Source organism: Oncorhynchus mykiss, chromosome 9, assembly GCF_057628025.1.
Source record: "Oncorhynchus mykiss isolate SJ-2025 chromosome 9, ASM5762802v1, whole genome shotgun sequence".
Taxonomy (NCBI): domain Eukaryota; kingdom Metazoa; phylum Chordata; class Actinopteri; order Salmoniformes; family Salmonidae; genus Oncorhynchus; species Oncorhynchus mykiss.
The window spans coordinates 84,050,335-84,078,238 of NC_143030.1; the positions used below are offsets into that span (position 1 = coordinate 84,050,335).

The 27,904-nt window shown below is 47.7% G+C and overlaps 1 protein-coding gene across 2 annotated transcripts in view; it reads left to right on the plus strand.

The window, feature by feature from the left end:
• The first annotated feature begins 3,238 nt into the window (after nt 1–3,238).
• The window catches only part of LOC110516429 (filamin-A), a 161,342-nt gene continuing 136,676 nt past the window's right edge, over nt 3,239–27,904 (plus strand). For both annotated transcript variants that reach the window (XM_090185605.1, XM_090185606.1), the window contains exons 1-2: nt 3,239–3,723; nt 15,313–15,564. In XM_090185605.1, coding sequence (XP_090041731.1) covers nt 3,372–3,723; nt 15,313–15,564 — 604 coding nt within the window. In that variant the 5' untranslated portion in view covers nt 3,239–3,371. The remainder of the gene's footprint in view (nt 3,724–15,312; nt 15,565–27,904) is intronic.

Sequence of the window (27,904 nt, forward strand, 5' to 3'; positions counted from 1 at the left end):
GGGTGAACAGGGAGTACAGGAGAGGGCTCAGAACGCACCCTTGTGGGGCCCCAGTGTTGAGGATCAGCGGGGTGGAGATGTTGTTACCTACCCTCACCACCTGGGGGCGGCCCGTCAGGAAGTCCAGTACCCAGTTGCACAGGGCGGGGTCGAGACCCAGGGTCTCGAGCTTGATGACGAGTTTGGAGAGTACTATGGTGTTAAATGCTGAGCTGTAGTCAATGAACAGCATTCTCACATAGGTATTCTTCTTGTCCAGATGGGTTAGGGCAGTGTGCAGTGTGGTTGAGATTGCATCGTCTGTGGACCTATTTGGGCGGTAAGCAAATTGGAGTGGGTCTAGGGTGTCAGGTAGGGTGGAGGTGATGTGGTCCTTGACTAGTCTCTCAAAGCACTTCATGATGACGGAAGTGGGTGCTAGTCATTTAGCTCAGTTACCTTAGCTTTCTTGGGAACAGGAACAATGGTGGCCCTCTTGAAGCATGTGGGAACAACAGACTGGGATAAGGATTGATTGAATATGTTCGTAAACACACCAGCCAGCTGGTCTGCGCATGCTCTGAGGGCGCGGCTGGGGATTCCGTCTGGGCCTGCAGCCTTGCGAGGGTTAACACGTTTAAATGATTTACTCACTTTGGCTGCAGTGAAGGAGAGTCCGCAAGTTTTGGTAGCGGGCCGTGTCAGTGGCACTGTATTGTCCTCAAAGTGCGCAAAAAAGTTATTTAGTCTGCCTGGGAGCAGGACATCCTTGTCCGTGACGGGGCTGGTTTTCTTTTTGTAATCCGTGATTGACTGTAGACCCTGCCACATACCTCTTGTGTCTGAGCCGTTGAATTGTGACTCTACTTTGTCTCTATACTGACGCTTAGCTTGTTTGATTGCCTTGCGGAGGGAATAGCTACACTGTTTGTATTCGGTCATGTTTCCGGTCACCTTTCCCTGGTTAAAAGCAGTGGTTCCGCTTTCAGTTTCACGCGAATGCTGCCATTAATCCACGGTTTCTGGTTTGGGAATGTTTTAATCGTTGCTATGGGAACGACATCTTCAACGCACTTTCTAATGAACTCGCTCACCGAATCAGCGTATTCGTCAATGTTGTTGTTGGACGCAGTGCAGAACATATCCCAGTCCACGTGATCGAAGCAGTCTTGGAGCGTGGAATCAGATTGGTCGGACCAGCGTTAAACAGACCTGAGCGTGGGAGCTTCCTGTTTTAGTTTCTGTCTGTAGGCAGGGAGCAACAAAATGGAGTCGTGGTCAGCTTTTCTGAAAGGAGGGCGGGGGAGGGCCTTATATGCGGAAGTTAGAATAGCAATGATCCAAGGTTTTACCAGCCCTGGTTGCGCAATCGATATGCTGATACAATTTAGGGAGTCTTGTTTTCAGATTAGCCTTGTTAAAATCCACAGCTTCAATGAATGCAGGCTCAGGATATGTGGTTTCCAGTTTGCAATGAAATCCGAGCAAGGGTAGCACACACCTGCAGTGGATCCAAACCTATAGAACCGTCTGTTGGATTGGGTGGTTCTAGTCTGGTTAATTACAACCTATAGAACCGTCTGTTGGATTGGGTGGTTCTAGTCTGGTTACTTAAAACCTATAGAACCGTCTGTTGGATTGGGTGGTTCTAGTCTGGTTAATTACAACCTATAGAACCATCTGTTGGATTGGGTGGTTCTAGGATGGTTAATTACAACTTATAGAATAGTCTGTTGGATTGATAGGTTCTAGTCTGGTAAATTAAAACCTATAGAACCGTCTGTTGGATTGGGTGGTTCTAGTCTGGTTAATTACAACCTATAGAACCATCTGTTGGATTGGGTGGTTCTAGGATGGTTAATTACAACCTATAGAATAGTCTGTTGGATTGATAGGTTCTAGTCTGGTTAATTAAAACCTATATAATAGTCTGTTGGATTGATAGGTTCTAGTCTGGTTAATTAAAACCTATAGAACCATCTGTTGGATTGGGTGGTTCTAGTCTGGTTAATTACAACCTATAGAACCATCTGTTGGATTGATAGGTTCTAGTCTGGTTAATTACAACCTATAGAACCGTCTGTTGGATTGGGTGGTTCTAGTCTGGTTAATTACAACCTATAGAACCGTCCGTTTGATTGGGAGGGCCTAGTCTGGTTAATTAAAACCTATAGAACCGTCTGTTGGATTGGGAGGGTCTAGTCTGGTTAATTACAACCTATAGAACCGTCTGTTGGATTGGGAGGGTCTAGTCTGGTTAATTACAACCTATAGAACTGTCTGTTGGATTGGGAGGGCCTAGTCTGGTTAATTACAACCTATATAACCGTTTGTTGGATTGGGAGGGTCTAGTCTGGTTAATTACAACCTATAGAACCGTCTGTTGGATTGGGAGGGTCTAGTCTGGTTAATTACAACCTATAGAACCGTCTGTTGGATTGAGAGGGTCTAGTCTGGTTAATTACAACCTATAGAACCGTCTGTTGGATTGGGAAGGTCTAGTCTGGTTAATTACAACCTATAGAACCGTCTGTTGGATTGTGAGGGCCTAGTCTGGTTAATTACAACCTATAGAACCATTTGTTGGATTGGGAGGGTCTAGTCTGGTTAATTACAACCTATAGAACCGTCTGTTGGATTGGGAGGGTCTAGTCTGGTTAATTACAACCTATAGAACCGTCTGTTGGATTGGGAGGGTCTAGTCTGGTTAATTACAACCTATAGAACCGTCTGTTGGATTGGAAGGGTCTAGTCTGGTTAATTACAACCTATAGAACCGTCTGTTGGATTGGGAGGGCCTAGTCTGGTTAATTACAACCTATAGAACCGTTTGTTGGATTGGGATGGTCTAGTCTGGTTAATTACAACCTATAGAACCGTCTGTTGGATTGGGAGGGTCTAGTCTGGTTAATTACAACCTATAGAACCGTCTGTTGGATTGGGAGAGTCTGGTTAATTACAACCTATAGAACCGTCTGTTGGATTGTGAGGGCCTAGTGAAGCATACCATGCATGCCCATTTAGTGGCAGGTGTGATGTTACTATGTCGGGGGACAAGCTCATAAACACAGCAATGTGTATACAAGGAATTGCATCTTCACTCCCCCACCTCTTTGTATCGGTTACAGGGGGACAAACTAAACACTAAACACTAAACTTTTCGGGTTCTTATTAAACTCCATATATCCACAACTCCAGGCAATCCAATTATTTTCCCTAGATCTCATCCCTCTTTCTCTCTCTCTGTCATTTCTCCGGCAGAAACTTTGGCGCAGCAACGAGAGGGAGAAAGAAGAGCGAGAGGGAGAAAGAAGAGCGAGAGGGAGCGGACGTCCAACTCAGACTCCACCCTAAATCCTTGGCAGTGAGCGGAGAGACCAGCCACCATAAAAATGAGTGGCTCCCACCCCCGCCAGCACCAGTCGGTCCAACCGGCGCTCAACGCCCCGGACATGCCTGCTACAGAGAAGGACCTCGCAGAGGGCGCGACATGGAAGAAGATCCAACAGAACACCTTCACCCGCTGGTGTAACGAGCATCTGAAATGCGTCAACAAGCAGATCACCAATCTCCAGATGGACCTGAGTGACGGGCTGCGGCTGATCGGACTCCTGGAGGTGTTGAGCCAGAAGAAAATGTTCAGGAAATACAACCAGAAACCCACCTTCCGACAGATGCAGCTGGAGAACGTTTCGGTAGCGCTCGAGTTCCTAGACAAGGAGAACATCAAGCTGGTGTCCATAGGTGGGTGAAAGTTACTATACTTATACTACCTTATTGGCGAAGTTACAATCATAAAGCTGTGCCTACTGTAGAGGTGGGGGGGGGGCAGTTATAATAACACTGTAGAGGTGGGGGGAGGGGGCAGTTATAATAACACTGTAGAGGTGGGGGGAGGGGGCAGTTATAATAACACTGTAGAGGTGGGGGGGGGGCAGTTATAATAACACTGTAGAGGTGGGGGGGCAGTTATAATAACACTGTAGAGGTGGGGGTGGGGGCAGTTATAATAACACTGTAGAGGTGGGGGGGGCAGTTATAATAACACTGTAGAGGTGGGGGGGGGAACAGTTATAATAACACTGTAGAGGTGGGGGGGGACAGTTATAATAACACTGTAGAGGTGGGGGGGAGTTATAATAACACTGTAGAGGTGGGGGGTACAGTTATAATAACACTGTAGAGGTGGGGGGCAGTTATAATAACACTGTAGAGGTGGGGGGGAACAGTTATAATAACACTGTAGAGGTGGGGGGAACAGTTATAATAACACTGTAGAGGTGGGGGGGAGTTATAATAACACTGTAGAGGTGGGGGGGCAGTTATAATAACACTGTAGAGGTGGGGGGGGAACAGTTATAATAACACTGTAGAGGTGGGGGGAGGCAGTTATAATAACACTGTAGAGGTGGGGGGGACAGTTATAATAACACTGTAGAGGTGGGGGGGGGACAGTTATAATAACACTGTAGAGGTGGGGGGGGAACAGTTATAATAACACTGTAGAGGTGGGGGGAGGCAGTTATAATAACACTGTAGAGGTGGGGGGGACAGTTATAATAACACTGTAGAGGTGGGGGGGAACAGTTATAATAACACTGTAGAGGTGGGGGGGGGGACAGTTATAATAACACTGTAGAGGTGGGGGGGGAACAGTTATAATAACACTGTAGAGGTGGGGGGGGAACAGTTATAATAACACTGTAGAGGTGGGGGGGAGTTATAATAACACTGTAGAGGTGGGGGGGGGACAGTTATAATAACACTGTAGAGGTGGGGGGGGAACAGTTATAATAACACTGTAGAGGTGGGGGGGGAACAGTTATAATAACACTGTAGAGGTGGGGGGGAGTTATAATAACACTGTAGAGTTGGGGGGGGGGCAGTTATAATAACACTGTAGAGGTGGGGGGAGAACAGTTATAATAACACTGTAGAGGTGGGGGATACAGTTATAATAACACTGTAGAGTTGGGGGGGACAGTTATAATAACACTGTAGAGGTGGGGGGGGACAGTTATAATAACACTGTAGAGGTGGGGGGGCAGTTATAATAACACTGTAGAGGTGGAGGGGCAGTTATAATAACACTGTAGAGGTGGGGGGGGAACAGTTATAATAACACTGTAGAGGTGGGGGGGAACAGTTATATTAACACTGTAGAGGTGGGGGGGACAGTTATAATAACACTGTAGAGGTGGGAGGGCAGTTATAATAACACTGTAGAGGTGGGGGGGGGACAGTTATAATAACACTGTAGAGGTGGGGGGCAGTTATAATAACACTGTAGAGGTGGGGGGAACAGTTATAATAACACTGTAGAGGAGGGGGACAGTTATAATAACACTGTAGAGGGTGGGGGAACAGTTATAATAACACTGTAGAGGTGGGGGGAACAGTTATAATAACACTGTAGAGGTGGGGGGGCAGTTATAATAACACTGTAGAGGTGGGGGGGCAGTTATAATAACACTGTAGAGGTGGGGGGGGAACAGTTATAATAACACTGTAGAGGTGGGAGGGGCAGTTATAATAACACTGTAGAGGTGGGGGGAGGGGGCAGTTATAATAACACTGTAGAGGTGGGGGGGGACAGTTATAATAACACTGTAGAGCTGGGGGGGGCAGTTATAATAACACTGTAGAGGTGGGGGGACAGTTATAATAACACTGTAGAGGTGGGGGGGAACAGTTATAATAACACTGTAGAGGTGGGGGGCAGTTATAATAACTCTGTAGAGGTGGGGGGCAGTTATAATAACACTGTAGAGGTGGGGGGGACAGTTATAATAACACTGTAGAGGTGGGGGGGCAGTTATAATAACACTGTAGAGGTGGGGGGGGGACAGTTATAATAACACTGTAGAGGTGGGGGGAACAGTTATAATAACACTGTAGAGGTGGGGGGGCAGTTATAATAACACTGTAGAGGTGGGGGGGGGGGCAGTTATAATAACACTGTAGAGGTTGGGGGCAGTTATAATAACACTGTAGAGGTGGGGGGGCAGTTATAATAACACTGTAGAGGTGGGGGCAGTTATAATAACTCTGTAGAGGTGGGGGGGGCAGTTATAATAACACTGTAGAGGTGGGGGGGACAGTTATAATAACATTGTAGAGGTGGGGGGGGACAGTTATAATAACACTGTAGAGGTGGGGGGGAACAGTTATAATAACACTGTAGAGGTGGGGGGGGGAACAGTTATAATAACACTGTAGAGGTGGGGGGGGCAACAGTTATAATAACACTGTAGAGGTGGGGGGGACAGTTATAATAACACTGTAGAGGTGGGAGGGCAGTTATAATAACACTGTAGAGGTGGGGGGGCAGTTATAATAACACTGTAGAGGTGGGGGGGGGACAGTTATAATAACACTGTAGAGGTGGGGGGGAACAGTTATAATAACACTGTAGAGGTGGGGGCAGTTATAATAACTCTGTAGAGGTGGGGGGCAGTTATAATAACACTGTAGAGGTGGGGGGGACAGTTATAATAACACTGTAGAGGTGGGGGGGACAGTTATAATAACACTGTAGAGGTGGGGGGGGGACAGTTATAATAACACTGTAGAGGTGGGGGGGACAGTTATAATAACACTGTAGAGGTGGGGGGGCAGTTATAATAACACTGTAGAGGTGGGGGGGGGGACAGTTATAATAACACTGTAGAGGTGGGGGGCAGTTATAATAACACTGTAGAGGTGGGGGGAACAGTTATAATAACACTGTAGAGGTGGGGGGAACAGTTATAATAACACTGTAGAGGTGGGGGGCAGTTATAATAACACTGTAGAGGTGGGGGGGCAGTTATAATAACACTGTAGAGGTGGGGGGGAACAGTTATAATAACACTGTAGAGGTGGGGGGGGACAGTTATAATAACACTGTAGAGGTGGGAGGGCAGTTATAATAACACTGTAGAGGTGGGGGGGCAGTTATAATAACACTGTAGAGGTGGGGGGGGAACAGTTATAATAACACTGGAGAGGTGGGGGGCAGTTATAATAACACTGTAGAGGTGGAGGGGCAGTTATAATAACACTGTAGAGGTGGGGGGGGAACAGTTATAATAACACTGTAGAGGTGGGGGGGAACAGTTATAATAACACTGTAGAGGTGGGGGGGACAGTTATAATAACACTGTAGAGGTGGGAGGGCAGTTATAATAACACTGTAGAGGTGGGGGGGAAGTTATAATAACACTGTAGAGGTGGGGGGGGAACAGTTATAATAACACTGTAGAGGTGGGGGGCAGTTATAATAACACTGTAGAGGTGGGGGGAACAGTTATAATAACACTGTAGAGGGGGGGGACAGTTATAATAACACTGTAGAGGGTGGGGGAACAGTTATAATAACACTGTAGAGGTGGGGGGAACAGTTATAATAACACTGTAGAGGTGGGGGGGCAGTTATAATAACACTGTAGAGGTGGGGGGGCAGTTATAATAACACTGTAGAGGTGGGGGGGGGAACAGTTATAATAACACTGTAGAGGTGGGAGGGGCAGTTATAATAACACTGTAGAGGTGGGGGGGGCAGTTATAATAACACTGTAGAGGTGGGGGGGGACAGTTATAATAACACTGTAGAGCTGGGGGGGGCAGTTATAATAACACTGTAGAGGTGGGGGGACAGTTATAATAACACTGTAGAGATGGGGGGGAACAGTTATAATAACACTGTAGAGGTGGGGGGGCAGTTATAATAACTCTGTAGAGGTGGGGGGCAGTTATAATAACACTGTAGAGGTGGGGGGGACAGTTATAATAACACTGTAGAGGTGGCGGGGGGGCAGTTATAATAACACTGTAGAGGTGGGGGGGGGGGGCAGTTATAATAACACTGTAGAGGTGGGGGGAACAGTTATAATAACACTGTAGAGGTGGGGGGGCAGTTATAATAACAATGTAGAGGTGGGGGGGGGGGCAGTTATAATAACACTGTAGAGGTTGGGGGCAGTTATAATAACACTGTAGAGGTGGGGGGGCAGTTATAATAACACTGTAGAGGTGGGGGCAGTTATAATAACTCTGTAGAGGTGGGGGGGCAGTTATAATAACACTGTAGAGGTGGGGGGGACAGTTATAATAACATTGTAGAGGTGGGGGGGGGACAGTTATAATAACACTGTAGAGGTGGGGGGGAACAGTTATAATAACACTGTAGAGGTGGGGGGGGGCAGTTATAATAACACTGTAGAGGTGGGGGGGGCAACAGTTATAATAACACTGTAGAGGTGGGGGGGACAGTTATAATAACACTGTAGAGGTGGGAGGGCAGTTATAATAACACTGTAGAGGTGGGGGGGCAGTTATAATAACACTGTAGATGTGGGGGGCAACAGTTATAATAACACTGTAGAGGTGGGGGGCAGTTATAATAACACTGTAGAGGTGGGGGGAACAGTTATAATAACACTGTAGAGGGGGGGGACAGTTATAATAACACTGTAGAGGGTGGGGGAACAGTTATAATAACACTGTAGAGGTGGGGGGAACAGTTATAATAACACTGTAGAGGTGGGGGGGCAGTTATAATAACACTGTAGAGGTGGGGGGGAACAGTTATAATAACACTGTAGAGGTGGGGGCAGTTATAATAACTCTGTAGAGGTGGGGGGCAGTTATAATAACACTGTAGAGGTGGGGGGGACAGTTATAATAACACTGTAGAGGTGGGGGGGGGACAGTTATAATAACACTGTAGAGGTGGGGGGGGGGGAACAGTTATAATAACACTGTAGAGGTGGGGGGACAGTTATAATAACACTGTAGAGGTGGGGGGGACAGTTATAATAACACTGTAGAGGTGGGGGGGCAGTTATAATAACACTGTAGAGGTGGGGGGGGACAGTTATAATAACACTGTAGAGGTGGGGGGCAGTTATAATAACACTGTAGAGGTGGGGGGAACAGTTATAATAACACTGTAGAGGGGGGGGGGGGACAGTTATAATAACACTGTAGAGGGTGGGGGAACAGTTATAATAACACTGTAGAGGTGGGGGGGGGGGAACAGTTATAATAACACTGTAGAGGTGGGGGGACAGTTATAATAACACTGTAGAGGTGGGGGGGACAGTTATAATAACACTGTAGAGGTGGGGGGGCAGTTATAATAACACTGTAGAGGTGGGGGGGGACAGTTATAATAACACTGTAGAGGTGGGGGGCAGTTATAATAACACTGTAGAGGTGGGGGGAACAGTTATAATAACACTGTAGAGGGGGGGGGGGGACAGTTATAATAACACTGTAGAGGGTGGGGGAACAGTTATAATAACACTGTAGAGGTGGGGGGAACAGTTATAATAACACTGTAGAGGTGGGGGGCAGTTATAATAACACTGTAGAGGTGGGGGGGCAGTTATAATAACACTGTAGAGGTGGGGGGGGGAACAGTTATAATAACACTGTAGAGGTGGGAGGGGCAGTTATAATAACACTGTAGAGGTGGGGGGGGGCAGTTATAATAACACTGTAGAGGTGGGGGGGACAGTTATAATAACACTGTAGAGGTTGGGGGAACAGTTATAATAACACTGTAGAGGTGGGGGGAACAGTTATAATAACACTGTAGAGGTGGGGGGGACAGTTATAATAACACTGTAGGGGTGGGGGGGCAGTTATAATAACACTGTAGAGGTGGGGGGGACAGTTATAATAACACTGTAGGGGTGGGGGGGCAGTTATAATAACACTGTAGAGGTGGGGGGGGCAGTTATAATAACACTGTAGAGGTGGGGGGAGGCAGTTATAATAACACTGTAGAGGTGGGGGGGGAACAGTTATAATAACACTGTAGAGGTGGGGGGGGGGTACAGTTATAATAACACTGTAGAGGGGGGGACAGTTATAATAACACTGTAGATGGTTGGGACAGTTATAATAACACTGTAGAGTTGGGGGGGGGGCAGTTATAATAACACTGTAGAGGTGGGGGGAGAACAGTTATAATAACACTGTAGAGGTGGCGGGTACAGTTATAATAACACTGTAGAGTTGGGGGGGACAGTTATAATAACACTGTAGAGGTGGGGGGGGGACAGTTATAATAACACTGTAGAGGTGGGGGGGCAGTTATAATAACACTGTAGAGGGGGGGGGGACAGTTATAATAACACTGTAGAGTTGGGGGGACAGTTATAATAACACTGTAGAGGTGGGGGGGGGAAACAGTTATAATAACACTGTAGAGGTGGGGGGGGGGCAGTTATAATAACACTGTAGAGGTGGGGGGCAGTTATAATAACACTGTAGAGGTGGGGGGGGGGCAGTTATAATAACACTGTAGAGGTGGGGGGGGGCAGTTATAATAACACTGTAGAGGTGGGGGGGCAGTTATAATAACACTGTAGAGGTGGGGGGGGGCAGTTATAATAACACTGTAGAGGTGGGGGGGGGAACAGTTATAATAACACTGTAGAGGTGGGGGGAACAGTTATAATAACTCTGTAGAGGTGGGGGGAACAGTTATAATAACACTGTAGAGGTGGGGGGACAGTTATGATAACACTGTAGAGGTGGGGGGGGGACAGTTATAATAACACTGTAGAGGTGGGGGGGGGGAACAGTTATAATAACACTGTAGAGGTGGGGGGGAGTTATAATAACACTGTAGAGGGGGGGGGGGACAGTTATAATAACTCTGTAGAGGTGGGGGGAACAGTTATAATAACACTGTAGAGGTGGGGGGACAGTTATGATAACACTGTAGAGGTGGGGGAGGACAGTTATAATAACACTGTAGAGGTGGGGGGGGGACAGTTATAATAACACTGTAGAGGTGGGGGGGGGGACAGTTATAATAACACTGTAGAGGTGGGGGTGGGGGCAGTTATAATAACACTGTAGAGGTGGGGGGGACAGTTATAATAACACTGTAGAGGTGGGGGGGCAGTTATAATAACACTGTAGAGGTGGGGGGGCAGTTATAATAACACTGTAGAGGTGGGGGGGGGACAGTTATTATAACACTGTAGAGGTGGGGGGAACAGTTATAATAACTCTGTAGAGGTGGGGGGGGGACAGTTTTAATAACACTGTAGAGGTGGGGGGGAACAGTTATAATAACACTGTAGAGGGGGGGGGACAGTTATAATAACACTGTAGGGGGGGCAGTTATAATAACACTGTAGAGGTGGGGGGGACAGTTATAATAACACTGTAGAGGTGGGGGGGAGTTATAATAACACTGTAGAGGTGGGGGGGGGGACAGTTATAATAACACTGTAGGGGGGGGGGGACAGTTATAATAACACTGTAGAGGGTGGGGGAACAGTTATAATAACACTGTAGAGGTGGGGGGAACAGTTATAATAACTCTGTAGAGGTGGGGGGAACAGTTATAATAACACTGTAGAGGTGGGGGGACAGTTATGATAACACTGTAGAGGTGGGGGGGGGACAGTTATAATAACACTGTAGAGGTGGGGGGGGGGGAACAGTTATAATAACACTGTAGAGGTGGGGGGAGTTATAATAACACTGTAGGGGGGGGGGACAGTTATAATAACTCTGTAGAGGTGGGGGGAACAGTTATAATAACACTGTAGAGGTGGGGGGACAGTTATGATAACACTGTAGAGGTGGGGGGGAACAGTTATAATAACACTGTAGAGGTGGGGGGGAAGTTATAATAACACTGTAGAGGTGGGGGAGGGGGACAGTTATAATAACACTGTAGAGGTGGGGGGGGAACAGTTATAATAACACTATAGAGGTGGGGGGGGGGACAGTTATAATAACACTGTAGAGGTGGGGGGGAAGTTATAATAACACTGTAGAGGTGGGGGGGGGACAGTTATAATAACACTGTAGAGGTGGGGGGGGGGGAACAGTTATAATAACACTGTAGAGGTGGGGGGGGGCAGTTATAATAACACTGTAGAGGTGGGGGGGACAGTTATAATAACACTGTAGAGGTGGGGGGGGGACAGTTATAATAACACTGTAGAGGTGGGGGGGACAGTTATAATAACACTGTAGAGGTAGGGGGGGGAAAGTTATAATAACACTGTAGAGGTGGGGGTGGGGGCAGTTATAATAACACTGTAGAGGTGGGGGGGGGGAACAGTTATAATAACACTGTAGAGGTGGGGGGACAGTTATAATAACACTGTAGAGGTGGGGAGGACAGTTATAATAACACTGTAGAGGTGGGGGGGGGACAGTTATAATAACACTGTAGAGGTGGGGGGGGGAACAGTTATAATAACACTGTAGAGGTGGGGGTGGGGGCAGTTATAATAACACTGTAGAGGTGGGGGGGACAGTTATAATAACACTGTAGAGGGGGGGGGGGAACAGTTATAAGAACACTGTAGAGGTGGGGGCAGTTATAATAACACTGTAGAGGTGGGGGGGCAGTTATAATAACACTGTAGAGGTGGGGGGGGACAGTTATTATAACACTGTAGAGGTGGGGGGGACAGTTATAATAACACTGTAGAGGTGGGGGGGAACAGTTATAATAACTCTGTAGAGGTGGGGGGGGACAGTTATAATAACACTGTAGAGGTGGGGGGGAACAGTTATAATAACACTGTAGAGGGGGGGGACAGTTATAATAACACTGTAGGGGGGGGCAGTTATAATAACACTGTAGAGGTGGGGGGGACAGTTATAATAATACTGTAGAGGTGGGGGGGAGTTATAATATCACTGTAGAGGTGGGGGGAGGCAGTTATAATAACACTGTAGAGGGGGGGGGCAGTTATAATAACACTGTAGAGGTGGGTGGGGAGTTATAATAACACTGTAGAGGTGGGGGGGGGCAGTTATAATAACACTGTAGAGGTGGGGGGGGACAGTTATAATAACACTGTAGAGGTGGGGGGGCAGTTATAATAACACTGTAGAGGTGGGGGGAGGCAGTTATAATAACACTGTAGAGGTGGGGGGGGACAGTTATAATAACACTGTAGAGGTGGGGGGGAGTTATAATAACACTGTAGAGGTGGGGGGGAACAGTTATAATAACACTGTAGAGGTGGGGGGACAGATCCTAGCAGTGTGGTTGTGGAGAAGGCTGAGACATTATTAGATCCTAGCAGAGTGGTTGTGGAGAAGGCTGAGACATTATTAGGTCCTAGCAGTGTGGTTGTGGAGAAGGCTGAGGCATTATTAGGTCCTAGCAGTGTGGAGTAGAGTTTCAGAACGTGCCTGAGGATTTCTGGTTAGCATGCTTCATTGAAAAAGTGTTGGACGTCCAACACGTCCAACAACATGGATGGTTTTAATTGACTGAGACGGAATTTGTTGCCATGTACCAGAAACAACTCTCTGCTCAGTTTAAACCATGGTCTACGCAAAGTATGGACCCAGGCGGCATGGTATGGTCGATGTCAGTGTGTTGGAAATGTGTCCATATAAGGATCCGGACAGAAACACTGACACCTACTGGGAATAGCTGTCTTCTGGGCTGCAGGATTCCACTCATGTTTGGTGGCTGGACTCAGCAGCATCCTACCTGTCTATGAGGAGCAGTCTTCTTCCTGTCCTGGGGGCATGTTTTAACCCCCCCCCCCCCCAGGGCAGGACCTCATGAGCAATCATTCTGTGATCAATCACCCCAATCTCAGCCCCTTGTATGGGATTAAAGACCAGTGTGGGCTGGTCTGTGTGGGTGTAAAGACCAGTGTGGGCTGGTCTGTGTGGGTGTAAAGACCAGTGTGGGCTGGTCTGTGTGGGTGTAAAGACCAGTGTGGGCTGGTCTGTGTGGGTGTAAAGACCAGTGTGGGCTGGTCTGTGTGGGTGTAAAGACCAGTGTGGGCTGGTCTGTGTGGGTGTAAAGACCAGTGTGGGCTGGTCTGTATGGGATTAAAGACCAGTGTGGGCTGGTCTGTGTGGGATTAAAGACCAGTGTGGGCTGGTCTGTGTGGGTGTAAAGACCAGTGTGGGCTGGTCTGTATGGGATTAAAGACCCGTGTGGGCTGGTCTGTGTGGGTGTAAAGACCAGTGTGGGCTGGTCTGTGTGGGTGTAAAGACCAGTGTGGGCTGGTCTGTATGGGATTAAAGACCCGTGTGGGCTGGTCTGTGTGGGTGTAAAGACCAGTGTGGGCTGGTCTGTATGGGATTAAAGACCAGTGTGGGCTGGTCTGTATGGGATTAAAGACCCGTTTCGGCTGGTCTGTGCGGGTGTAAAGACCAGTGTGGGCTGGTCTGTATGGGATTAATGACCCGTGTGGGCTGGTCTGTGTGGGTGTAAAGACCAGTGTGGGCTGGTCTGTGTGGGTGTAAAGACCAGTGTGGGCTGGTCTGTGTGGGTGTAAAGACCAGTGTGGGCTGGTCTGTATGGGATTAAAGACCAGTGTGGGCTGGTCTGTATGGGATTAAAGACCCGTGTGGGCTGGTCTGTGTGGGATTAAAGACCAGTGTGGGCTGGTCTGTGTGGGTGTAAAGACCAGTGTGGGCTGGTCTGTATGGGATTAAAGACCAGTGTGGGCTGGTCTGTGTGGGATTAAAGACCAGTGTGGGCTGGTCTGTATGGGATTAAAGACCCGTGTGGGCTGGTCTGTGTGGGATTAAAGACCCGTGTGGGCTGGTCTGTATGTGATTAAAGACCAGTGTGGGCTGGTCTGTGTGGGTGTAAAGACCCGTGTGGGCTGGTCTGTGTGGGTGTAAAGACCAGTGTGGGCTGGTCTGTATGTGATTAAAGACCAGTGTGGGCTGGTCTGTGTGGGTGTAAAGACCCGTGTGGGCTGGTCTGTGTGGGTGTAAAGACCAGTGTGGGCTGGTCTGTGTGGGTGTAAAGACCCGTGTGGGCTGGTCTGTATGGGATTAAAGACCAGTGTGGGCTGGTCTGTGTGGGTGTAAAGACCAGTGTGGGCTGGTCTATGATCTCCCCATCACCATTCTTTTTAAACATTTTGAACCTTTATTTAATTTGGCAAGTCAGTTTAGATCAAATTCTAATTTACAATGATGCTTACCCCAGCCAATCCCCGATGACGCTGGGCCAATTGTGCAATTCCCTATGGGACTTCCAATCTCGGCCGGATGTGATAACCCCAACCCTCTCTCAAAGTTTCCTACAACCACAATCCCCCCACGATCCTAGATTACTCTCTCCTCCAGACTCCAAGGCCATAGTGGATGGTAACCTGAAGCTGATCCTATATATTACTGTCTCTCCTCCAGACTCCAAGGCCATAGTGGATGGTAACCTGAAGCTGATCCTATATATTACTGTCTCTCCTCCAGACTCCAAGGCCATAGTGGATGGTAACCTGAAGCTGATCCTATATATTACTGTCTCTCCTCCAGACTCCAAGGCCATAGTGGATGGTAACCTGAAGCTGATCCTATATATTACTGTCTCTCCTCCAGACTCCAAGGCCATAGTGGATGGTAACCTGAAGCTGATCCTTGGCATGGTGTGGACATTGATCCTCCACTACTCCATCTCCATGCCCATGTGGGACGAGGAGGAGGAGGGGGGCGACGGCCAGCACAAGACCCCGAAACAGAGGCTTCTGGGATGGATCCAGAACAAGCTCCCAGAGATCTCCATCCACAACTTCAGCAGAGACTGGCAGAGTGGCAGAGCACTGGGGGCACTGGTCAACAGCTGTGCTCCAGGTAGGTTAGGGGTCCAGGATTAGAGGTTAGGGGTCAAGGGTCGTAGTCAAAGGTGGGCCAAGCATTATAGGGGTTTGGGGAGGTGTAAGTGATTTTTGGGTTTGTGTGTGTGTGGAGGGTGTAGGTGAATCACAGGGTTTGTGTGAGGGGGGGGGGGGGGGGGGCGGGTAGGGGGTAGGTGATTTCAGGGTATGTGTGGGGAGGGGGGGGTAGGTAATGTCAGGGTATGTGTGGAGGGGGGGTAGGTGATTTCAGGGTTTGTGTGGGGAGGGGGGGTAGGTGATTTCAGGGTTTGTGTGGGGAGGGGGGGTAGGGGATTCCAGGGTTTGTGTGTGGAGGGGGGGTAGGTGATTTCAGGGTTTGTGTGTGGAGGGGGGGGGTAGGTGATTTCAGGGTTTGTGTGTGGAGGGGGAGTAGGTGATTTCAGGGTGTGTGTGTGGGGAGGGGGGGGTAGGTGATTTCAGGGTGTGTGTGTGTGTGGGGAGGGGGGGGTAGGTGATTTCAGGGTTTGTGTGTGTGGGGGGGGGGGGGTAGGTGATTTCAGGGTTTGTGTGGGGAGGAAAGAAAGAAAGGGGGAAGTCTGTAATAGATTATATTATGTAATGAGATAGAGGGATGTTTGTCAGTTGGTAAATGGTCATGATGAGATGGAGAGGAGAGGGGGTCTGTTGGTAAATGGTCATGATGAGATGGAGAGGAGAGGGGGTCAGTTGGTAAATGGTCATGATGAGATGGAGAGGGGGTCAGTTGGTAAATGGTCATGATGAGATGGAGAGGAGAGGGGTCAGTTGGTAAATGGTCATGATGAGATAGAGAGGGGGTCAGTTGGTAAATGGTCATGATGAGATAGAGAGTGGGTCAGTTGGTAAATGGTCATGATGAGATGGAGAGGAGAGGAGGTCAGATGGTAAATGGTCATGATGAGATGGAGAGGAGAGGGGGTCAGTTGGTAAATGGTCATGATGGAATGGAGAGGGGGTCAGTTGGTAAATGGTCATGATGAGATGGAGAGGAGAGGGGGTCAGTTGGTAAATGGTAATGATGAGATGGAGAGGAGAGGGGGTCAGTTGGTAAATGGTCATGATGAGATGGAGAGGGGGTCAGTTGGTAAATGGTCATGATGAGATGGAGAGGAGAGGGGGTCAGTTGGTAAATGGTCATGATGAGATGGAGAGGAGAGGAGGTCAGATGGTAAATGGTCATGATGAGATGGAGAGGAGAGGGGGTCAGTTGGTAAATGGTCATGATGAGATGGAGAGGGGGTCAGTTGGTAAATGGTCATGATGAGATGGAGAGGAGAGGGGGTCAGTTGGTAAATGGTAATGATGAGATGGAGAGGAGAGGAGGTCAGATGGTAAATGGTCATGATGAGATGGAGAGGAGAGGGGGTCAGTTGGTAAATGGTCATGATGAGATGGAGAGGGGGTCAGTTGGTAAATGGTCATGATGAGATGGAGAGGAGAGGGGGTCTGTTGGTAAATGGTAATGATGAGATGGAGAGGAGAGGGGGTCAGTTGGTAAATGGTCATGATGAGATGGAGAGGGGGTCAGTTGGTAAATGGTCATGATGAGATGGAGAGGAGAGGGGGTCAGTTTTTAAATGGTCATGATGAGATGGAGAGGAGAGGGGGTCAGTTGGTAAATGGTAATGATGAGATGGAGAGGAGAGGGGGTCAGTTGGTAAATGGTCATGATGAGATGGAGAGGGGGTCAGTTGGTAAATGGTCATGATGAGATGGAGAGGGGGTCAGTTGGTAAATGGTCATGATGAGATGGAGAGGAGAGGGGGTCAGTTGATAAATGGTCATGATGAGATGGAGATGAGAGGGGGTCAGTTGGTAAATGGTCATGCTGAGATGGAGTGGGGGTCAGTTGGTAAATGGTCATGATGAGATGGAGAGGAGGTCTGTTGGTAAATGGTCATGCTGAGATGGAGAGGGGGTCAGTTGGTAAATGGTCATGATGAGATGGAGAGTGGGTCTGTTGGTAAATGGTCATGATGAGATGGAGAGGAGAGGGGGTCAGTTGGTAAATGGTAATGATGAGATGGAGAGGAGAGGGGGACAGTTGGTAAATGGTCATGATGAGATGGAGAGGGGGTCAGTTGGTAAATGGTAATGATGAGATGGAGAGGAGAGGGGGTCAGTTGGTAAATGGTCATGATGAGATGGAGAGGAGAGGAGGTCAGATGGTAAATGGTCATGATGAGATGGAGAGGAGAGGGGGTCAGTTGGTAAATGGTCATGATGAGATGGAGAGGGGGTCAGTTGGTAAATGGTCATGATGAGATGGAGAGGAGAGGGGGTCAGTTGGTAAATGGTAATGATGAGATGGAGAGGAGAGGAGGTCAGATGGTAAATGGTCATGATGAGATGGAGAGGAGAGGGGGTCAGTTGGTAAATGGTCATGATGAGATGGAGAGGGGGTCAGTTGGTAAATGGTCATGATGAGATGGAGAGGAGAGGGGGTCAGTTGGTAAATGGTAATGATGAGATGGAGAGGAGAGGGGGTCAGTTGGTAAATGGTCATGATGAGATGGAGAGGGGGTCAGTTGGTAAATGGTCATGATGAGATGGAGAGGAGAGGGGGTCAGTTTTTAAATGGTCATGATGAGATGGAGAGGAGAGGGGGTCAGTTGGTAAATGGTAATGATGAGATGGAGAGGAGAGGGGGTCAGTTGGTAAATGGTCATGCTGAGATGGAGTGGGGGTCAGTTGGTAAATGGTCATGATGAGATGGAGAGGAGGTCTGTTGGTAAATGGTCATGCTGAGATGGAGAGGGGGTCAGTTGGTAAATGGTCATGATGAGATGGAGAGTGGGTCTGTTGGTAAATGGTAATGATGAGATGGAGAGGAGAGGGGGTCAGTTGGTAAATGGTCATGATGAGATGGAGAGGGGGTCAGTTGGTAAATGGTCATGATGAGATGGAGAGAAGAGGGGGTTAGTTGGTAAATGGTCATGATGATATGGAGAGGAGAGGGGGTTAGTTGGTAAATGGTCATGATGAGATGGAGAGGGGGTCAGTTGGTAAATGGTCATGATGAGATGGAGAGGAGAGGGGGTCAGTTGGTAAATGGTCATGATGAGATGGAGAGGGGGCCAGTTGGTAAATGGGCATGATGAGATGGAGAGGGGGTCAGTTGGTAAATGGTCATGATGAGATGGAGAGGGGGTCATTTTGTAAATGGTCATGATGAGATGGAGAGGAGGTCTGTTGGTAAATGGTTATACTGAGATGGAGAGGGGGTCAGTTGGTAAACGGTCATGATGAGATGGAGAGGGGGTCAGTTGGTAAATGGTCATGATGAGATGGAGAGGAGAGGGGGTCAGATGGTAAATGGTCATGATGAGATGGAGAGGAGAGGGGGTCTGTTGTTAAATGGTTATGATGAGATGGAGAGGAGAGGAGGTACAGTGCCTTTCGAAAGTATTCGGCCCCCTTGAACTTTGCGACCTTTTGCCACATTTCAGGCTTCAAACATAAAGATATAAAACTGTATTTTTTTGTGAAGACTCAACAACAAGTGGGACACAATCATGAAGTGGAACGACATTTATTGGATATTTCAAACTTTTTTAACAAATCAAAAACTGAAAAATTGGGCGTGCAAAATTATTCAGCCCCTTTACTTTCAGTGCAGCAAACTCTCTCCAGAAGTTCAGTGAGGATCTCTGAATGATCCAATGTTGACCTAAATGACTAATGATGATAAATACAATCCACCTGTGTGTAATCAAGTCTCCGTATAAATGCACCTGCACTGTGATAGTCTCAGAGGTCCGTTAAAAGCGCAGAGAGCATCATGAAGAACAAGGAACACACCAGGCAGGTCCGAGATACTGTTGTGAAGAAGTTTAAAGCCGGATTTGGATACAAAAAGATTTCCCAAGCTTTAAACATCCCAAGGAGCACTGTGCAAGCGATAATATTGAAATGGAAGGAGTATCAGACCACTGCAAATCTACCAAGACCTGGCAGTCCCTCTAAACTTTCAGCTCATACAAGGAGAAGACTGATCAGAGATGCAGCCAAGAGGCCCATGATCACTCTGGATGAACTGCAGAGATCTACAGCTGAGGTGGGAGACTCTGTCCATAGGACAACAATCAGTCGTATATTGCACAAATCTGGCCTTTATGGAAGAGGGGCAAGAAGAAAGCCATTTCTTAAAGATATCCATAAAAAGTGTCGTTTAAAGTTTGCCACAAGCCACCTGGGAGACACACCAAACATGTGGAAGAAGGTGCTCTGGTCAGATGAAACCAAAATTGAATTTTTTGGCAACAATGCAAAACGTTATGTTTGGCGTAAAAGCAACACAGCTCATCACACCATCCCCACTGTCAAACATGGTGGTGGCAGCATCATGGTTTGGGCCTGCTTTTCTTCAGCAGGGACAGGGAAGATGGTTAAAATTGATGGGAAGATGGATGGAGCCAAATACAGGACCATTCTGGAAGAAAACCTGATGGAGTCTGCAAAAGACCTGAGACTGGGACGGAGATTTGTCTTCCAACAAGACAATGATCCAAAACATAAAGCAAAATCTACAATGGAATGGTTCAAAAATAAACATATCCAGGTGTTAGAATGGCCAAGTCAAAGTCCAGACCTGAATCCAATCGAGAATCTGTGGAAAGAACTGAAAACTGCTGTTCACAAATGCTCTCCATCCAACCTCACTGAGCTCGAGCTGTTTTGCAAGGAGGAATGGGAAAAAATGTCAGTCTCTCGATGTGCAAAACTGATAGAGACATACCCCAAGCTGTAATCGCAGCAAAAGGTGGCGCTACAAAGTATTAATTTAAGGGGGCTGAATAATTTTGCACGCCCAATTTTTCAGTTTTTGATTTGTTAAAAAAGTTTGAAATATCCAATAAATGTCGTTCCACTTCATGATTGTGTCCCAATTGTTGATGATTCTTCACAAAAAAATACAGTTTTATATCTTTATGTTTGAAGCCTGAAATGTGGCAAAAGGTCGCAAAGTTCAAGGGGGCCGAATACTTTCGCAAGGCACTGTATGTTGGTAAATGGTCATGATGAGATGGAGAGGAGGTATGTTGGTAAATGGTCATGCTGAGTTGGAGAGGAGGTCAGATGGTAAATGGTCATGATGAGATGGAGAGGAGAGGGGGTCTGTTGGTAAATGGTCATGATGAGATGGAGAGGGGGTCTGTTGGTAAATGGTCATGATGAGATGGAGAGGAGAGGTGGTCAGTTGGTAAATGGTCATGATGAGATGGAGAGGAGAGGGGGTCAGTTGGTAAATGGTCATGATGAGATGGAGAGGAGAGGGGGTCAGTTGGTAAATGGTCATGATGAGATGGAGAGGAGAGGGGGTTAGTTGGTAAATGGTCATGATGAGATGGAGAGGGGGTCAGTTGGTAAATGGTCATGATGAGATGGAGAGGAGAGGGGGTTAGTTGGTAAATGGTCATGATGAGATGGAGAGGAGAGGGGGTTAGTTGGTAAATGGTCATGATGAGATGGAGAGGTGGTCAGTTGGTAAATGGTCATGATGAGATGGAGAGGAGAGGGGGTCAGATGGTAAATGGTCATGATGAGATGGAGAGGAGAGGGGGTCGGTTGGTAAATGGTTATGATGAGATGGAGAGGAGAGGAGGTCAGATGGTAAATGGTCATGATGAGATGGAGAGGAGGTATGTTGGTAAATGGTCATGCTGAGATGGAGAGGAGGTCCGATGGTAAATGGTCATGATGAGATGGAGAGGAGAGGGGGTCTGTTGGTAAATGGTCATGATGAGATGGAGAGGGGGTCTGTTGGTAAATGGTCATGATGAGATGGAGAGGAGAGGTGGTCAGTTGGTAAATGGTCATGATGAGATGGAGAGGAGAGGGGGTCAGTTGGTAAATGGTCATGATGAGATGGAGAGGAGAGGGGGTCAGTTGGTAAATGGTCATGCTGAGATAAAGAGGAGAGGGGGTTAGTTGGTAAATGGTCATGATGAGATGGAGAGGAGAGGGGGTCTGTTGGTAAATGGTCATGATGAGATGGAGAGGAGAGGAGGTATGTTGGTAAATGGTCATGATGAGATGGAGAGGAGAGGGGGTCAGTTGGTCAATGGTCATGATGAGATGGAGAGAAGAGGGGGTCTGTTGGTAAATGGTCATTATGAGATGGAGAGGAGAGGGGGTCAGTTGGTCAATGGTCATGATGAGATGGAGAGGAGAGGGGGTCTGTTGGTAAATGGTCATGATGAGATGGAGAGGAGAGGGGATCTGTTGGTAAATGGTCATGATGAGATGGAGAGGGGGTCAGTTGGTAAATGGTCATGATGAGATGGAGAGGAGGTCAGTTGGTAAATGGTCATGATGAGATGGAGAGGAGAGGGGATCTGTTGGTAAATGGTCATGATGAGATGGAGAGGGGGTCAGTTGGTAAATGGTCATGATGAGATGGAGAGGAGGTCAGTTGGTAAATGGTCATGCTGAGATGGAGAGGGGGTCAGTTGGTAAATGGTCATGATGAGATGGAGAGGGGGTCAGTTGGTAAATGGTCATGATGAGATGGAGAGGGGGTCAGTTGGTAAATGGTCATGATGAGATGGAGAGGGGGTCAGTTGGTAAATGGTCATGATGAGATGGAGAGGGGGTCAGTTGGTAAATGGTCATGATGAGATGGAGATGGGTCAGTTGGTAAATGGTCATGATGAGATGGAGAGGGGGTCAGTTGGTAAATGGTCATGATGAGATGGAGAGGAGGTCTGTTGGTAAATGGTCATGATGAGATGGAGAGGGGGTCAGTTGGTAAATGGTCATGATGAGATGGAGAGGAGAGGGGGTCAGTTGGTAAATGGTCATGCTGAGATGGAGAGGGGAGGAGGTCAGTTGGTAAATGGTCATGCTGAGATGGAGAGGGGGTCAGTTGGTAAATGGTCATGATGAGATGGAGAGGGGGTCAGTTGGTAAATGGTCATGATGAGATGGAGAGGGGGTCAGTTGGTAAATGGTCATGATGAGATGGAGAGGGGGTCAGTTGGTAAATGGTCATGATGAGATGGAGAGGGGGTCAGTTGGTAAATGGTCATGATGAGATGGAGATGGGGTCAGTTGGTAAATGGTCATGATGAGATGGAGAGGGTGTCAGTTGGTAAATGGTCATGATGAGATGGAGAGGAGGTCTGTTGGTAAATGGTCATGATGAGATGGAGAGGGGGTCAGTTGGTAAATGGTCATGATGAGATGGAGAGGAGAGGGGGTCAGTTGGTAAATGGTCATGATGAGATGGAGAGGGGGTCAGTTGGTAAATGGTCATGCTGAGATGAAGAGGAGAGGGGGTCAGATGGTAAATGGTCATGATGAGATGGAGAGGAGAGGGGGTCAGTTGGTAAATGGTTATGATGAGATGGAGAGGGGGTCTGTTGGTAAATGGTTATACTGAGATGGAAAGGGGGTCAGTTGGTAAATGGTCATGCTTAGATGGAGAGGGGGTCTGTTGGTAAATGGTCATGCCGAGATGAAGAGGAGAGGGGGTCAGTTGGTAAATGGTCATGATGAGATGGAGAGGAGAGGAGGTCAGTTGGTAAATGGTCATGATGAGATGGAGAGGAGAGGAGGTCAGTTGGTAAATGGTCATGATGAGATGGAGAGGGGGGTCAGTTGGTAAATGGTCATGCTGAGATGGAGAGGGGGTCTGTTGGTAAATGGTCATGCCGAGATGAAGAGGAGAGGGGGTCAGTTGGTAAATGGTCATGATGAGATGGAGAGGAGAGGAGGTCAGTTGGTAAATGGTCATGATGAGATGGAGAGGAGAGGAGGTCAGTTGGTAAATGGTCATGATGAGATGGAGAGGGGGTCAGTTAGTAAATGGTTATGATGAGATGGAGAGGAGAGGGGGTCAGTTGGTAAATGGTCATGATGAGATGGAGAGGAGGTCAGTTGGTAAATGGTCATGATGAGATGGAGAGGAGAGGAGGTCAGTTGGTAAATGGTCATGATGAGATGGAGAGGAGGTCTGTTGGTAAATGGTCATGATGAGATGGAGAGGAGGTCTGTTGGTAAATGTTTATGATGAGATGGAGAGGAGAGGGGGTCAGTTGGTAAATGGTCATGATGAGATGGAGAGGAGGTCTGTTGGTAAATGGTTATGATGAGATGGAGAGGAGAGGGGGTCAGTTGTTAAATGGTCATGATGAGATGGAGAGGGGGTCAGTTGGTAAATGGTCATGATGAGATGGAGAGGAGGTCTGTTGGTAAATGGTTATGATGAGATGGAGAGTAGAGGAGGCCAGTTGGTAAATGGTCATGATTAGATGGAGAGGAGGTCTGTTGGTAAATGGTCATGATGAGATGGAGAGGAGAGGGGGTCAGTTGGTAAATGGTCATGATGAGATGGAGAGGGGGTCAGTTGGTAAATGGTTATGATGAGATGGAGAGGAGAGGGGGTCAGTTGGTAAATGGTCATGATGAGATGGAGAGGAGAGGGGGTCAGTTGGTAAATGGTCATGATGAGATGGAGAGGAGGTCAGTTGGTAAATGGTCATGATGAGATGGAGAGGAGAGGAGGTCAGTTGGTAAATGGTCATGATGAGATAGAGAGGAGAGGGGGTCAGTTGGTAAATGGTCATGCTGAGATGGAGAGGGGGTCAGTTGGTAAATGGTCAAGCTGAGATGGAGAGGAGAGGGGGTCAGTTGGTAAATGGTCATGATGAGATGGAGAGGGGGTCAGTTGGTAAATGGTAATGATGAAATGGAGAGGGGGTCTGTTGGTAAATGGTTATACTGAGATGGAGAGGGGGTCAGTTGGTAAATTGTCATGATGAGATGGAGAGGAGAGGGGGTCTGTTGGTAAATGGTCATGATGAGATAGAGAGTGGTCAGTTGGTCAATGGTCATGATGAGATGGAGAGAAGAGGGGGTCTGTTGGTAAATGGTCATTATGAGATGGAGAGGAGAGGGGGTCAGTTGGTCAATGGTCATGATGAGATGGAGAGGAGAGGGGGTCTGTTGGTAAATGGTCATGATGAGATGGAGAGGAGAGGGGATCTGTTGGTAAATGGTCATGATGAGATGGAGAGGGGGTCAGTTGGTAAATGGTCATGATGAGATGGAGAGGAGGTCAGTTGGTAAATGGTCATGATGAGATGGAGAGGAGAGGGGATCTGTTGGTAAATGGTCATGATGAGATGGAGAGGGGGTCAGTTGGTAAATGGTCATGATGAGATGGAGAGGAGGTCAGTTGGTAAATGGTCATGCTGAGATGGAGAGGGGGTCAGTTGGTAAATGGTCATGATGAGATGGAGAGGGGGTCAGTTGGTAAATGGTCATGATGAGATGGAGAGGGGGTCAGTTGGTAAATGGTCATGATGAGATGGAGAGGGGGTCAGTTGGTAAATGGTCATGATGAGATGGAGAGGGGGTCAGTTGGTAAATGGTCATGATGAGATGGAGATGGGTCAGTTGGTAAATGGTCATGATGAGATGGAGAGGGGGTCAGTTGGTAAATGGTCATGATGAGATGGAGAGGAGGTCTGTTGGTAAATGGTCATGATGAGATGGAGAGGGGGTCAGTTGGTAAATGGTCATGATGAGATGGAGAGGAGAGGGGGTCAGTTGGTAAATGGTCATGCTGAGATGGAGAGGGGAGGAGGTCAGTTGGTAAATGGTCATGCTGAGATGGAGAGGAGGTCAGTTGGTAAATGGTCATGATGAGATGGAGAGGGGGTCAGTTGGTAAATGGTCATGATGAGATGGAGAGGGGGTCAGTTGGTAAATGGTCATGATGAGATGGAGAGGGGGTCAGTTGGTAAATGGTCATGATGAGATGGAGAGGGGGTCAGTTGGTAAATGGTCATGATGAGATGGAGATGGGGTCAGTTGGTAAATGGTCATGATGAGATGGAGAGGGTGTCAGTTGGTAAATGGTCATGATGAGATGGAGAGGAGGTCTGTTGGTAAATGGTCATGATGAGATGGAGAGGGGGTCAGTTGGTAAATGGTCATGATGAGATGGAGAGGAGAGGGGGTCAGTTGGTAAATGGTCATGCTGAGATGGAGAGGGGGTCTGTTGGTAAATGGTCATGCTGAGATGAAGAGGGGGTCTGTTGGTAAATGGTCATGCCGAGATGAAGAGGAGAGGGGGTCAGTTGGTAAATGGTCATGATGAGATAGAGAGGAGAGGGGGTCAGTTGGTAAATGGTTATGATGAGATGGAGAGGGGGTCTGTTGGTAAATGGTTATACTGAGATGGAAAGGGGGTCAGTTGGTAAATGGTCATGCTTAGATGGAGAGGGGGTCTGTTGGTAAATGGTCATGCCGAGATGAAGAGGAGAGGGGGTCAGTTGGTAAATGGTCATGATGAGATGGAGAGGAGAGGAGGTCAGTTGGTAAATGGTCATGATGAGATGGAGAGGAGAGGAGGTCAGTTGGTAAATGGTCATGATGAGATGGAGAGGGGGGTCAGTTGGTAAATGGTCATGCTGAGATGGAGAGGGGGTCTGTTGGTAAATGGTCATGCCGAGATGAAGAGGAGAGGGGGTCAGTTGGTAAATGGTCATGATGAGATGGAGAGGAGAGGAGGTCAGTTGGTAAATGGTCATGATGAGATGGAGAGGAGAGGAGGTCAGTTGGTAAATGGTCATGATGAGATGGAGAGGGGGTCAGTTAGTAAATGGTTATGATGAGATGGAGAGGAGAGGGGGTCAGTTGGTAAATGGTCATGATGAGATGGAGAGGAGGTCAGTTGGTAAATGGTCATGATGAGATGGAGAGGAGAGGAGGTCAGTTGGTAAATGGTCATGATGAGATGGAGAGGAGGTCTGTTGGTAAATGGTCATGATGAGATGGAGAGGAGGTCTGTTGGTAAATGTTTATGATGAGATGGAGAGGAGAGGGGGTCAGTTGGTAAATGGTCATGATGAGATGGAGAGGAGGTCTGTTGGTAAATGGTTATGATGAGATGGAGAGGAGAGGGGGTCAGTTGTTAAATGGTCATGATGAGATGGAGAGGGGGTCAGTTGGTAAATGGTCATGATGAGATGGAGAGGAGGTCTGTTGGTAAATGGTTATGATGAGATGGAGAGTAGAGGAGGCCAGTTGGTAAATGGTCATGATTAGATGGAGAGGAGGTCTGTTGGTAAATGGTCATGATGAGATGGAGAGGAGAGGGGGTCAGTTGGTAAATGGTCATGATGAGATGGAGAGGGGGTCAGTTGGTAAATGGTTATGATGAGATGGAGAGGAGAGGGGGTCAGTTGGTAAATGGTCATGATGAGATGGAGAGGAGAGGGGGTCAGTTGGTAAATGGTCATGATGAGATGGAGAGGAGGTCAGTTGGTAAATGGTCATGATGAGATGGAGAGGAGAGGAGGTCAGTTGGTAAATGGTCATGATGAGATAGAGAGGAGAGGGGGTCAGTTGGTAAATGGTCATGCTGAGATGGAGAGGGGGTCAGTTGGTAAATGGTCAAGCTGAGATGGAGAGGAGAGGGGGTCAGTTGGTAAATGGTCATGATGAGATGGAGAGGGGGTCAGTTGGTAAATGGTAATGATGAAATGGAGAGGGGGTCTGTTGGTAAATGGTTATACTGAGATGGAGAGGGGGTCAGTTGGTAAATTGTCATGATGAGATGGAGAGGAGAGGGGGTCAGTTGGTCAATGGTTATGATGAGATGGAGAGGAGGTCTGTTGGTAAATGGTCATGATGAGATAGAGAGTGGTCAGTTGGTAAATGGTCATGATGAGATGAGGAGAAGGGGTCAGTTGGTAAATGGTTATGATGAGATGGAGAGGAGGTCTGTTGGTAAATGGTCATGATGAGATAGAGAGGCGTCAGTTGGTAAATGGTCATGATGAGATGAGGAGAAGGGGTCTGTTGGTAAATGGTCATGCTGAGATGGAGAGGAGAGGAGGTCAGTTGGTAAATGGTCATGATGAGATGGAGAGGAGAGGGGGTCAGTTGGTAAATGGTCATGATGAGATGGAGAGGGGGTCAGTTAGTAAATGGTTATGATGAGATGGAGAGGAGAGGGGGTCAGTTGGTAAATGGTCATGATGAGATGGAGAGGAGGTCAGTTGGTAAATGGTCATGATGAGATGGAGAGGAGAGGAGGTCAGTTGGTAAATGGTCATGATGAGATGGAGAGGAGGTCTGTTGGTAAATGGTCATGATGAGATGGAGAGGAGGTCTGTTGATAAATGTTTATGATGAGATGGAGAGGAGAGGGGGTCAGTTGGTAAATGGTCATGATGAGATGGAGAGGAGGTCTGTTGGTAAATGGTTATGATGAGATGGAGAGGAGAGGGGGTCAGTTGTTAAATGGTCATGATGAGATGGAGAGGGGGTCAGTTGGTAAATGGTCATGATGAGATGGAGAG